Source organism: Podarcis gaigeae (assembly GCF_964106915.1).
Source record: "Podarcis gaigeae genome assembly, chromosome: 1".
NCBI lineage: Eukaryota > Metazoa > Chordata > Lepidosauria > Squamata > Lacertidae > Podarcis > Podarcis gaigeae.
This window is the reverse complement of record NC_139678.1, coordinates 32,114,669-32,128,223: the sequence shown is the minus strand read 5'-3', so window position 1 is coordinate 32,128,223 and position 13,555 is coordinate 32,114,669. Positions and strand designations below refer to the sequence as shown.

The 13,555-nt window shown below is 43.5% G+C and overlaps 1 protein-coding gene and 1 long non-coding RNA gene across 2 annotated transcripts; one reads left to right on the top strand and one right to left on the bottom strand.

Annotated features, from left to right (window-relative positions):
- Positions 1–778: 778 nt before the first annotated feature.
- Positions 779–2,387, bottom strand: LOC310846117. The gene is made up of 2 exons (XR_014565140.1): positions 2,272–2,387; positions 779–1,018 (listed from the first exon to the last, which is right to left on the bottom strand). It is a non-coding gene; the product is annotated as an uncharacterized lncRNA (long non-coding RNA).
- PNN (pinin, desmosome associated protein) lies at positions 2,331–12,598 on the top strand. Its single transcript, XM_083741205.1, has 9 exons — positions 2,331–2,587; positions 3,275–3,346; positions 6,172–6,240; positions 6,923–6,995; positions 7,083–7,177; positions 8,323–8,398; positions 9,177–9,332; positions 9,416–9,554; positions 10,238–12,598. Exons 1-9 carry the CDS (start codon positions 2,475–2,477, stop codon positions 11,515–11,517), a joined length of 2,073 nt encoding a protein of 690 aa, XP_083597331.1. The 5' UTR covers positions 2,331–2,474; the 3' UTR covers positions 11,518–12,598.
- Positions 12,599–13,555: the final 957 nt, after the last annotated feature.

Below are 13,555 nucleotides of genomic sequence, written 5' to 3'. Positions count from 1 at the left end.
CAGGGATACTCCAAAAAGGAAAGGGTATGAGAAAGTCTGAACTGAGGGAGTAGAAAGTGTGGGAAGGCACCAATTTAGATACTGTCATATGCACAATGGCAAATTAAGGAAGGTACAGGAATCTTCTATCCATATTAAACAACAGTATGGATGAGCACTGAATCCTAGGACATAAGAGCTTATACAGTGATACCTCGAGTTAAATTTACTTCAAGTTGAGCGCACTCGAGTTACGCTCCGCGGCAACCCGGAAGTAATGGAGCGTGTTACTTCCGGGTTTTGCCGCTTGCGCATGCGCTCAAAATGACGTCATGCGCAGAAGCAGCGAAAAGCGACGCGTGCGTGCGCAGACGTGCCATCGCTAGATACGTTTACCTCTATATTGAATGGGGCTCCGGAATGCATCCTGTTCGTATCTAGAGGTAGCACTGTATAGCTAATTACAGTATACAGTGGTACCTCGGGTTACATACGCTTCAGGTTACATACATTTCAGGTTACAGACTCCGTTAACCCAGAAATATTGTTTCAGGTTAAGAACTTTGCTTCAGGATAAGAACAGAAATCGGGCTCTGGCGGCACAGCGGCAGCAAGAGGCCCCATTAGCTAAAGTGGTGCTTCAGGTTAAGAACAGTTTCAAATTAAGTACGGACCTCTGAAACGAATTAAGTACTTAACCCGAGGTACCACTGTATCCAGATACAGTTGCTTGGAAGTTTACCCATGGACCAATGAATAATGTAATGTTTGGTCAAAGAGCTGCATAAGAATAATGGACTCTGTGCAGTTTCTTCATTCACTCAGCTCTTGTCTGGTCATAGGTCTTGGAGGCCCACAACCTCAGTCTGTGAGCGTGAGGAACTCTTCAGAGTGGTCCCTGGAGACCTGGGCATCTTTGTGGACTCTAGGAGTTTTGCTAGTTTTGCCAGTAGCCTTGTTGATCACGAGATCAGCCAATTCAGGGCCCTTGGCAGTTTCACTCCCTAGAATCCTTCTGCCCTTGTTGAGCTGGGCCTTCCTGTCATTTAATGGAAAGCTTTGTGTGATGAAAAAGTAGGGAAGGCAGAAATTCAAAATGAATTTGACCAAACACCTTAGAGACCCACTGAAGGTCTAATATTTGGCTGTGATAGCAGCAAACATTAATGCTGCTGCTTCCTCACCTTTTAGCTCTCTGTGCCCCAATAAATAAATAAGATGGCTTGCTTTAAAGTGCAGGGAAGGCAATTACAGCAATGATAGTGGGAGCGTTTGCTAATAGTTACAGCCCATCTCACATATTTTGGTTATGCTGTTACTTCAACTTAGAATCATAGAATTGGAAGAGACCACAAGGGCCATCGAGTCCAACCCCCTGCCAAGCAGGAAACACCATCAGAGCACTCCTGACATATGGTTGTCAAGCCTCTGCTTAAAGACCTCCAAAGAAGGAGACTCCACCACACTCCTTGGCAGCAAATTCCACTGTCGAACAGCTCTTACTGTCAGAAAGTTCTTCCTAATGTTTAGGTGGAATCTTCTTTCTTGTAGTTTGGAACCACTGCTCCGTGTCCGCTTCTCTGGAGCAGCAGAAAACAACCTTTCTCCCTCCTCTATGTGACATCCTTTTATATATTTGAACATAGCTATCATATCACCCCTTAACCTCCTCTTCTCCAGGCTAAACATTCCCAGCTCCCTTAGCCGTTCCTCATAAGGCATCGTTTCCAGGCCTTTGACCATTTTGGTTGCCCTCCTCTGGACACGTTCCGGTTTGTCAGTGTCCTTCTTGAACTGTGGTGCCCAGAACTGGACACAGTACTCCAGGTGAGGTCTGACCAGAGCAGAATACAGTGGCACTATTACTTCCCTTGATCTAGATGCTATACTCCTATTGATGCAGCCCAGAATTGCATTGGCTTGCGCATCTTGCGCATCTGAGTCTGTGGTTTTTTTACTCAAAAGTTAGCTCCATTAACTTCAATGGGGCTTGCTTCCAAGTACGTAATAGTCAACAGGACTTAAAAGCAAATTTCAGAATCAGAAAAGCCACGCGTCCATGGAAATTGAGTTTAGTCCCACCCCCTGCACTTCAAGGCACCTCATGACCCGAGGAGCGCGCGAAAATTAGTAGGGCTGGTCGATGCCACCCTGCTCTGGCATTCCGCGATTGGCAGGAGAAACAGAGCAACGCGAACGTCGAGTGGTTCTCCCGACGTCGCTCTAAGCACTACGAATTCCCGATTGGCTAAGAAGGAAGCTGATGACTGGAGCACCCAAATGCCACTCAACCTGTCAGGGCGGCGATTCGCTAGGGACGAGGCGCGGCTGTTGGCGAGGAACGTTGTCGATCCAACTCTCGCCCGCCGATTGGCGGGTTTGCTCGGAGGAGCCGCGCTACGTGGGGGCTGGGCCGCGGCGCCCCGCCCCTTTCCCGCCGAGCCGCGCTCTCGGCCGGCCCCTGACTGGCTAGGCCGCGCCTGTGGGTGGCTAGGATGGCGGTGGCGGTGCGGGCTCTGCAGGAGCAGCTCGAGAAGGCCAAGGAGAGCCTCAAGCACGTCGACGAGAACATCCGCAAGCTCACGGGGCGGGACCCCAACGATGTGCGGTGAGGCGGGAGGAAGAGCGGGGCGGCAGGGGGGGGGTTTCGGCTCAGAGGGGGCCGCCGCGCTCGCCCCCTGAGAGGCTTCTCTGCGCTTGTCCCCTCGTGCCCGCGCCCTTTCCCTTCCCTCTCCTGGGACTTCAGGGGCCCGAGCGGTGCAGCCGTTAGCCCCTTCCCTCTTCAAATCGGGGGTAAACGGGTGCGGGAGCGCAGAGGGAGGCCTACGAGCAGAATCCGTTAGTGGCGTCCACGTGAGTTGCCAGGCGCGGCTGCGCCCTGCGAACGCGGCTTCCCCGCTTGGCATCAATGGGGCTCGCTAGTTCCCAGTAAGGGCTCTTAGGGACGCAGCCTGCACCGGCGTAAGTTAACCCGGGTTAAGGGTGCGCTCATGCCCCAGCCTAAATCTGTAAAAGTTTCCGTGGCACAAAAGGTAGGCAATACCCACTGCCGTCTCCCTGCATTTTCTGCTACTTCCTTCCACGTGGGAAGTCAAGGTATTTTAATAAAATAGGCCATCAGGATCCTGCACATGGTAGAAGCAGTCACTTCCCGTCCCCAATTACTAAAGCTGACTAGGAAAGTGGGGGTGGGGGATACATTTACACCAGGTCTCCAGTGGTGTTCCTTTGAGGGGTGTTTTCTGTACCTCTTTGCACCTTCCTGATGATTATTCACTTGACCTTTCCCCCCCAGGCCCGCTCAAGGGAGATTATTGACCATCACAGGCCCTGGTGGAGGTAGGGGGCGTGGAAGTATATTACTTAGGTGAGTATCTGTGGATGATTAATGGAAACCAATTCTGTAGCTTTCTGAGGGCAGCTTCTATGCTGCACGGAATGTTATGCTTGTATTGGAAGGCTAGAAATGAAAAGGTTAAATGTTGTTTTAATATGTTGATTGAAGGTAGCTAGAGTCTGAACTCAACTGCCACACTTGTACATTGAGGGGGAGAGAGGGGTTCTGCTCATGGTCCAAAGCATATTCACAGGCAAACAAGCAAATAGCTGTTGGGGTACTTGACCATTGCTTGTGCTGTCATTGCTGCCCTAAGGTTGCATGCAACTTCTCTTCTAACCTTAAAAAAAAACTTCAGTAATTTCAAGTTGGACTTACCAGTTGCTGTAATGCTAGTTTATGGCAGTGCTGAGGAGCCCACAAAATTGCTGTCTTCAAAGATTTCAGTAGAAGGCATGTATAACTTGCCACTTGGCACATATACCATTGTTATTACCGAAGGGTGGGTAGCCAACCATGCTATTCTAAGGGTTACAGATCCTCTGCTGTTGTAGCCTAACACTGGCATGGTATGGTACAGTGGTACCTCGGGTTAAGAACTTAATTCATTTTGGAGGTCCATTCTTAACCTGAAACTGTTCTTAACCTGAGGTACCACTTTAGCTAATGCAGCCTCCTGCTGCCACCGCTGCACAATTTCTGTTCTCATCCTGAAGCAAAGTTCTTAACCCAAGGTACTATTTCTGGGTTAGTGGAGTCTGTAAACTGAAGCGTCTGTAACCTGAGGTACCACTGTACTTGAAGGCTATTGCAACAGAGCTCTGCCTGGTTTTTATTGGATGGTGTTTTATGCTCTGCTTGCACAGCAGTCTTTGCAGTCCTACAGATATTTGGCCTACTTGGTTTTTAGTTTTGGTGCTGGAAAGTTTAAAATTGCTAGATATATTCACATTTTTAGAGTTTCTTTAAAATGCTGTTAAAAGGAAGGAATAAGCTTTTGAATTTGTGGTATTGTGTAACTCAGGGATTAGTTACTTTTGTCGGTGGTTTATTTTTTAAAACAGTCACATCCTCCACCCTTGGAGGGGCTTTTCTGAATTGGAAGGGATACTTAGTTTGTTCTGTGTATGAGAGTTGGATATATATATACATGGGTAGAAAGAGAGGGAGATATTTATGTGAGGTGGGGGAATAGAGGGTAGGTATGTGTTTGAGAGGGAGAGATGTACTTGCAGCAGTGTATATGCAAAGTACAGTATATGTGTGTGAGAGAGAGCTGCATGAGTGTGCTGAGAGGCTTTCTCTTGCATCTCACCCAAATATAGTCATACCTTGGAAGTAAAACAGAATCCATTCTGGAAGTCCATTTGACTTCCAAAACATTTGGAAACCAAAATGTGGCTTCTGATTGGCTGCAGGAGGCTCCTGCACCAATCAGAAGCCGCACTGGATGTTCGGGTTCCGATAATCATTCGAAAACCAAAACACTCATTTCTGGGTTTTAATCGTGCGGGAACTGATTTGTTCGGGAGCCAAGGCGTTTGAGATCCAAGGTACGACTGTAGTGAACGTTCCCTGACAATGGAAACAGAGAAAAGCACTCTAGCAATCTTGAGGCATAAGCAAGCTGGTTTAGGGAGATGTTCTCCTTCAATTATTTGGGCCCCAAACCATTTAGCGGCTTAATGGAGTACTAGCATTTGGAATTGGGCTTGGCAGCAAATAGGCTGCCATGGTAGTTCTTTCAGAATTTATGTGATATGATTCCATCAGGATAAAGCAACAGCCTTGTTAGTGGGTAGCCAGGGGGCCCATGTGTCTGGGTCTTTGATGCAGGATACTGGACATCTTTCCTTTTTAGACTTAACTTTTTTTACAGGGCAACTGGTAACACTTCAAAGTACAGCACTGGTGAGACCCTAGACACCTCCCATTCAAATTTGCCAACGAGCACTTGTCTGTTTTTAAATACGTACATAAATGTGTACATAAACAGCAGCTCTATACTGTGGATGGGGTGGAGGGCCCAATCCACATATAGTATACTGGCCCAGGAAATCCCTGTTGCCACCCCATAGCTCTGAGTTCTCCCTGACAGCTAGTTTGTTTCTCCCCTTCAAATGACAGCTGAAATTGGCACCTATACATAAAAATAAGCATATGCAAATATTTCTTGTGAGCCTCTGCCCTGAGTCTTTTCAGCACCCAACAATGCTCCTCTGCTGAACTGTATTCTGCACTAATGAAAGTTTTCAAAAGCAGCTCCTTGTATAACACATTACAGTATTCCATTTGAGAGATAAGCAGAATGTGCATCATGGTGGCAAGACTGTCTGTTCAGGAATGTCCCTACCTGCTGATAAGGTCAAACCTGGGAAGGGCAGTTTGTGAAACTGGGGCTACCTTGGCTTCTAGTGACAACTCTGGATGTAAGTGTGTCCCCAAGCTGCAAACCTGCTTCTTCATGGAAGGTGCGCCCCCATCTGAAACAAGCCAAGTACCTAATTTATCAACATAAGAACCACTTTCTCACAATTCTTTATTGTCAGCTTTCAATCTGTTAGCCCATTACGGAGCCCAAGGACTGGTTCAGCACCTGAGCAGCCTCACCTAACTCAGATAAAAAGAAAAGAAAAGAAATAGAGCTGATTTTGTTTGTTAGACCGATTACATCTTACTTTCACCCTCTGATCTCACCTAGTGGCTTCATATAAATGTTAGAGAGCATGGTGTGACTTCTGTAAAACTTGCTGCACACAAAGCAGGACATTGAACTTTAGTTTCATGGGGTCTTGGCATTATAAACTTGCTTGGAGCATACTGATCTGATACACTGATGCGCTCTTTTGTTTCAGGCGTGGATTCTCGGATAGCGGAGGAGGACCCCCAGCCAAACAGAGGGATCTAGAAGGGGCGACCAATAGGTGAGCAGAGAATGAAATGGGGCTGAATTCAAGAACAGGATTGAATGAAGATAGAGACAAGAACAGCATGCCTTCTTAGCTGACTCAGTATATTTCTGTAGTGCATTTCTGCATGGTTTTTATATAGCACTCAAGGCTGTGTATAATTTAAAATGATTGCTTGCAATTTCAGACATACAAAAGGAACCAGGAGGGAAGAAAGGAAAAACCATTCATGTATCAGTTCTTCTTTAATTAACTTGCATAATAATTCCTCTTGGGATTCTACACCAGCAAATAATTTATACTGGTGTATCCTGATTCTGTGTGATTTTTTAAATAGGATTTCAGTAGAACACCTTTTTTGTCTTGAGTACCCGTAAATTGTGTAGGAGTTGCTACCCTACAATATGTTCTGTAGAGAGAAAAGTAAGCGGACTTTAAAAGTGAGGTCTCCATCTTTAAAAGGATGCTGCAATAAAGCAACAGATTTAGCAAGCAGCTAATCTACATTCACCAGAGAGTTCATTGGATCCCAGCAACAACACGGACAGAGAGGTTGGATCAAAGCAGTCTGTGAAGCACAGTATCTTGATTTTAGTGTAGTTATTTTGCTTTTATTAACATCATTTTCTAAGCCTATTGAAACATTTTCCTTGGTTCTAGTATAAAATGGATGCCTTTGATACTCTCTTAAATTTAGGCTAGCTGGGGAACGTCGGACAAGGAGAGAATCACGCCATGAAAGCGACGCAGAGGATGATGATGTTAAAAAAGTAAGGGATACCTAGAAGTTGGTGGGTAGAGAGGGGAAAGAAGTGTAGAAAAGCTTCCATTAACCTGGATCTGACCTATCCTTGCAGCCAGCGTTGCAGTCTTCTGTTGTTGCTACCTCCAAAGAACGAACACGCCGAGACCTTATTCAAGATCAAAACATGGATGAAAAGGGAAAACAAAGGTATCTTACAATGCTGTTGACTATAACCATAACGTTTTCAAACTCCAAGTGCATAATACAAATTATGAAAGAAGTGTTCTTTCTTGCACAGAAAACTTTGTCCAATATTTTATGCTGTCTTAGCCTGCTTCTTAAGAAGTGTGTGTACAGGTTCTGACGGTACCAGACAACTCAACCCAGCTTCCATGTTTATTTACGTAGAGATTTAGCATGTTGTGTTTTTCGAAGATAGGCATCCTGCCAGATATTTTTTTTCTAAAATGTTCCCTTCTTGGGTTTTTTTTTTTTTTAGTTTGATATGAACCAGTCTAATTCAGAAGTAAGTCCCATTGATGTTGGTGGGATTTTAGCCTTGGTCTTTAAAGAATACTGCAAATTAGCAGCTATTGTACTTTTTCATGCTTTTCTGTACAAAATCTTGGGAAATTGTCATATTTCATTAACATATGTTTATGAAGATCTTAGCTATCTAAAGGTCTCACTTTTAGACAGTGCATTGTGTTGAGCTGCTTGTATATCAACTTCAGATAGGTAGTTTGTGGGAAAGTATCCAAATAATTTTTTTGGGAAATTATTTCTTAATTCAAGCACCATCTCATATGTATTGGTTGGGATGGGGCTGGAATGCTGGGCTGGAATTTATTTTCAGGCTGTGACCATTGTGCTCTGGGTTCTGACAGTAAGAGATGTTCTACAGTGGAGTAGACAGTGCAATGTTGTTTACAAAATGGCAAATCATTTCTTGAGGTTCCTTATGAAAACTCACAACAATGGTATTCCTTTTATTAATAATCAGTGTATTTAATGTATTTTATTGTTGTCTTCAATCTTAGATAAAACTTCTGGATGTCTTTGGGTCATTTAATTTAATATGTTTGGAAATTATATGCTGTTGTTGATAAAGCTATCCACTGGAATTATCTTGTTATCTTATCATTTTGGCTGAAATTTGCAACACCCAGTGGTTATGTTTCTTTCTAAATAGTTTTTCACCCTGTATTATTGTAGCGTTTTTATAATTCATGTGCCATTAACTAACAACCTTGGAAGATTTGAAGATTTGAAAAACTGTTTCAATAGGTATGCATAATGAACATGTATGAAAGTCAATCATATAATATATTTTTACTCCTTTTCTGTTCTAGGAATCGGCGCATATTTGGCCTGTTGATGGGTACTCTTCAGAAGTTCAAACAAGAATCAACAGTCGCTACTGAGAGGGTATTAACTCAATACCTTGTAATGTTCATTAGAGGAGAGAGACTACTATTTCTGTTGAATGAGAGAATTGTATACTGTCTTGTGTGAAGAAACTTACTGCTAGTAACCCAGTAGCTCAGATTTTTCATTGTGGAAACATGAGGACTTTAAAGTCATTTTTCAAATGTAAAGGGAAACAGTGAGCATTCCTAAAACTTTACTTAAGCCTATTAAGTTCAATAGAACATGGATCCTACTACAAATACAGTTCTGTATGGCGACCCTAAACTGGATTCTGGCAACCAGCTGGGAAAACCACTAGTAACTGCCAGCAGCCTAGAGAGGTCCATGCTTAGGTTTCGTATGCCCTGCCTTTAGTTGACTATATAGTTGAACTTTTATTATTATTTACTTGTCTCTGGTTCCATAACAATTTGAAAACAGATTAGAAAGAGAGAGTGGGGCACAGAGCTCCTATTGGTTACCAGGCTTAAGGTCATAAGTTGGAGAGATGTAATTGCATTGCCTGGCACTGCTTCACTGTAAATGTGGATTGCTTGATACACAAGGAGTGCTCCATACTTTAGGGGAGTAGAAATGAAAAACCAACCACTATAAGCAGTGACTTGACTACTAAGTCCAGCCAAAAGTTTTGGGCCATCTTGCAATAATTAGATAAAGACTTCAGTATTGATCGGATTCCAGAACAGGGCTCGACCAACTATTAAGTGGTATATAAACTAATAATAAAATTTCTGAGCTCCCCTTAAGCAAATCTGAAACTGTTTCTCCACTTCAGCAAAAAAGACGGCAAGAAATTGAACAGAAACTTGAAGTGCAGGCAGAGGAAGAGAGAAAGCAGGTTGAAAATGAGAGGCGAGAGCTCTTTGAGGAAAGACGTGCTAAACAAACAGAGCTGCGGCTATTGGAACAGAAAGTTGAACTTGCTCAGCTGGTGAGTCAAAATTCAAGCAGCTGCTATGTGGTGTTTGTGTTGTGGACGATACTAAAAAAAATTAAAAATCTTTCTTTTACCAGCAAGAAGAATGGAATGATCATAATGCCAAAATAATTAAATATATAAGAACAAAGACAAAGCCTCATCTGTTCTACATACCTGGCAGAATGTGTCCTGCTACCCAGAAGCTGTTTGATGATTCCCAAAAAAAATTAAATGGTATGTTACTGGTGGTAGGGTAGATACATTTTCTTTGATATAAGCTCTTCTGGCATTTCAATAGAAAAAGTTAAAGTGATATTGATAAGGCAGTAAAGCAAACTTGCATCTTAGTCAAAGGGTCCGTTCTGGGAGTCTGCACGTTTACACAAAAACACATAAAGCCAGAACTGGCCCACCCACAAGGTGGAGGATTGCCTACCCAGCTTTGGAAAGTTGGTGCAAAGGCACTGGCAGGGTCCTAGAGTCCTGGTTCTGGGGTTTGGGAAAATCCTCAGAACAGCACATAGTTGCAAGCGGGGTTTTTCCATCTTGCAAGATGATGTGCTTGCACAAACAGAACATTTGTAATGGTGTGACATTGGAATTCCAGCCCAAGTGATTGACAGATACAACTTGTCTCTAGGGGGTTGGGGAGATAAGAATCTTGCCCACCTGTTAGATCCAGTTATAAATTATTTCTTAATGTGAAACTTTACTGCTCTTAACTGCCAGTAGCCTGTAATTAAAAAATACTTGGCAAATGCCCCAGTTCACAAGTGCACATTCTGACCTCTTAACATGGATGATCGCTTGTCTTTATGAAACTTTTCTTGTGTGAAGTGGTTCAAGTGATCTATCAGTAAGATGGAACCATGCCAAGTACCCACAACAAGCTTAGTGTGTCTTCTTTCATTCTGCAGCACTGTTTGAAAATAGGCGCATTGAGTTTGCTGAGCAAATTAACAAAATGGAAGCCAGGCCCAGGCGACAATCTCTGAAGGAAAAAGAACACCAGGAGGTGCAGAAGGAAGAAAAGAAGGAAGACCAGAAGAAGGAGCAAGAAGAGGGTAAGGCGGTTCAGCAGGTGGAAGAGATGGAGACAGGTAATCGGAGCAATGATGTAGAAATGGAAGAGGTAGGGGAAGAAAAGGAGGTAGGTGCTAATCACAGTGATGGAGAGATAGAACAGGAGGAGGAGGAGCAGAAAGAGGAAATGGAGGTTAAGGTAGATGAGGGACCAGAGATTAAGGAGAATGATAGGCAGCAGGATAATCAGGAGGAGGATGTTGTCTTAGGGAAAGAGGAAGGTGAAAATACGCTGCCAGTAGATGGTGAGCAGGATGTGATGGAAACCAATGAGGCAGATCATGCAGAGCCACTAGAAAATGAGAATAGCAAAGAAGCGGAACCAGAAATGGAGAGTAATGCTCAATCAGATCAGGAGGGGCCTGTTGCTCCCTTGGAGAAAGAGGAAGGCAACAAGCCAGAAGTGGAAGCTGAACCAGAGGAGGCAGAAGAGAAGGAGCCGGAATCCATTGCAGTGTCCGAGGCTGAGGCCCAGCCTCGACCAGAGGCTGTGCTTCAGCCACAGCCTTCACCACAGTTGGAATCCACTCAAGATCAAGAGCCTCAGGTAGACAAAGAAGAAACGGTAGTGCCTGAGAATCTGCCTGAAACTCAGGCAGACCAAATCCAGGCAGTAAGTGTAGAAGTCAAGAACAAGGTTAGGAGCAGGAGCAGAGGTAGAGCAAGGAACAAAGGCAGCAAGAGTCGAAGTCGCAGTACTAGCAGCAGCACCAGTAGTACTAGTTCTACAAGCAGTAGTAGCGGCAGCAGTTCTAGCAGCGGCACCAGCAGTAGTCGGAGTAGTTCCTCCAGCAGCAGCAGCACTAGCGGAAGTAGCAGTCGAGAGAGTAGCAGTAGTTCCAGCAGCAGCGAGAGCAGAAGTCGAAGCAGAGGGCGTGGGCACAATAGGGATAGGAAGCGTAGGAGGAGTCTGGATCGAAAGCGAAGGGATAATGCAGGAGTAGACAGGAGTCACAAGTCTTCGAAAGGTAGCAGCAGAGATGCGAAAGGATCAAAGGATAAAAGTTCAAGGTCGGACAGAAAGAGGTCTATATCAGAAAGTAGTCGGTCAGGCAAAAGAACTTCGCGGAGTGAAAGAGACCGTAAATCAGACAGGAAAGACAAAAGGCGTTGACAGAAGAGACCAGGCTCCCTAGCCTAATCTTTGCAGCAGAAGATTACTTGATGAGTGAAAGGATTCCATGTGGGGAAGAAAAGGCTGCCTTAATTGCATGCTGTATAAAATCTTTTGGAGAAATGCAGACTCTTTACCAGGCAATTCTCGTGCTTTTTACATGATTTTGTAAAAGGTTACTTATCAAATTATGTGACGATGCAAAAGTGTACAAATAAAAGGATTGACAACCCCTTCATCTTTTTAAATCTCCTCTACTTAAGAGTTTCTGTATATTTTAATAGGTACATAGTTACATTTGTGTGAATCATTTCTGTATCAGATCTTTTTTTTTTTTGTAGAAATAAATGTGTATTTTACAGAGGTGTGAGAGCCTGTTGCCGCTTCATCTCGCATAGATATCTTTCTCCCTTTGCCATACTTCATACAGAGTGTTTGAATATTCTGCCTATTAACACTTCCCCTCTTAATTGCTAAAAGTGAATTCTCAAGTTCTGGGAAGGAGCACACACCTGTGCATAATCCAGGTTTTCTTTTCTGTGCTTTCATTATACAAATTGATGCCAGCTTTTACTAACGTTCCTTGGTGAACTAACTGCCCATATACCGAAGCCAAGTGAGTGTATCAAGCCAATTCTAATTACTTGGCCATCTAAAATCTGTTTAGAGACTTCATGTAGTTATTTCAACAAGCCTTGCCTTTCCCCTAGTTTTAGAGTAATGCTTAGATTTTTTTTTTAAAAAAAAAACTTGCATCTCATTTATTTCTGTGCTTTGCAGTATGTTGCAGGAGGCCTATGGGTACCTTCAAAACTAGATTATTGTTGGCCACAGGCTAAACTTTCAAATGCCAATAAAAATACAGTATACCATTAAATTAATTGGGGGTTAAGATGTTGTATTTATGAATACCTGTTGATTGAGGAAAGTGGATTCAAAACTTGGAATTTCTGTAACATCTAAAGCAAGTCGATGGCAATATAGTTGGTGTAAAAAGGTGACATACTGTTTTTAAACTTCCTACAAGTGTATTCATTGGCTTGTTCTGTAAAAGTCTAAATAAAGGTAGCTTTATATACTATTTTCTGTATTCTGCATTTACTTTTTGTTTAATGAAGAGGTTTTTTATACGCATTGTTCACCTACGAAACTAAATGGTTTGACACAAATTAGAATCCCCATTCCCAGCTATAAACATACATTGGAAAGACCAGAAATCTCAACTTGTACTTAGGTACCCCTTTAAAACATTTAAAGTAGTCTCTCACACCTAACAATGTGGATTTGTGTATGGAAAGTAATCCTGAACTGGGCTGGCGAAGGATTTGTGTGAAGTGCCCTTTTGAGTTTGTTTCCACCAGCCACTCAGCTAAAATTCCTTTTTAAAAGTCCTGGCTCCAGATGTCTCTGTGGATGGGCTGGTGGAATCCAAGAGCGCCCGAGTCATTTTGTTCTACGTCTTAATTTGCAACGGGGAACGGGTAGATAGGAAAAGACACTATTGGCCTCAATCGGCATGCACCCAACTGGTCTAAACCCTTGAGCTTCTTGGGCTTGCCGATCAGAAGGTTGGCAGTTCTTTTTTTATATATATATATATAAATATTTATTAAGGTTTTTGTAAAAGAAAAGCATAAGTAACAAACAACATTGCTTATATCATAACAAAATTTCATAACTTGTTTAGACTTCCTCACGTCTCCTGCTCCCACTTACATTGTTAAAAAGTTTTTTCAAGCAAATTATCATCTTGTTGGCAGTTCAAATGCCTGCGACGGGGTGAGCTCCCGTTGCTCTGTTGCAGCTCCTGCCACCTAGCAGTTCGAAAGCATGCCAGTGCAAGTAGATAAATAGGTACCGCTCCGGCGGGAAGGTAAATGGCATTTCCGTGCGCTCTGGTTTCTGTCACAGTGTTTGGTTGCGCCAGAAGCGGTTTAGTCATGCTGGCCACATGACCTGGAAAGCTGTCTGTGGACAAACACCGGCTCCCTCAGCCAGAAAGCGAGATGAGCACCGCAACCCCATAGTCACCTTTGAC

Coding starts and splice junctions, on each gene's coding strand:
- PNN (XM_083741205.1), top strand. CDS start 2,475: ATGGCGGTGGCGGTGCGGGCTCTGCAGGAGCAGCTCGAGAAGGCCAAG. Junction 7,178..8,322: donor GATGAAAAGGGAAAACAAAG/GTATCTTACAAT, acceptor TTTCTGTTCTAG/GAATCGGCGCATATTTGGCC. Junction 8,399..9,176: donor CAACAGTCGCTACTGAGAGG/GTATTAACTCAA, acceptor TCTCCACTTCAG/CAAAAAAGACGGCAAGAAAT.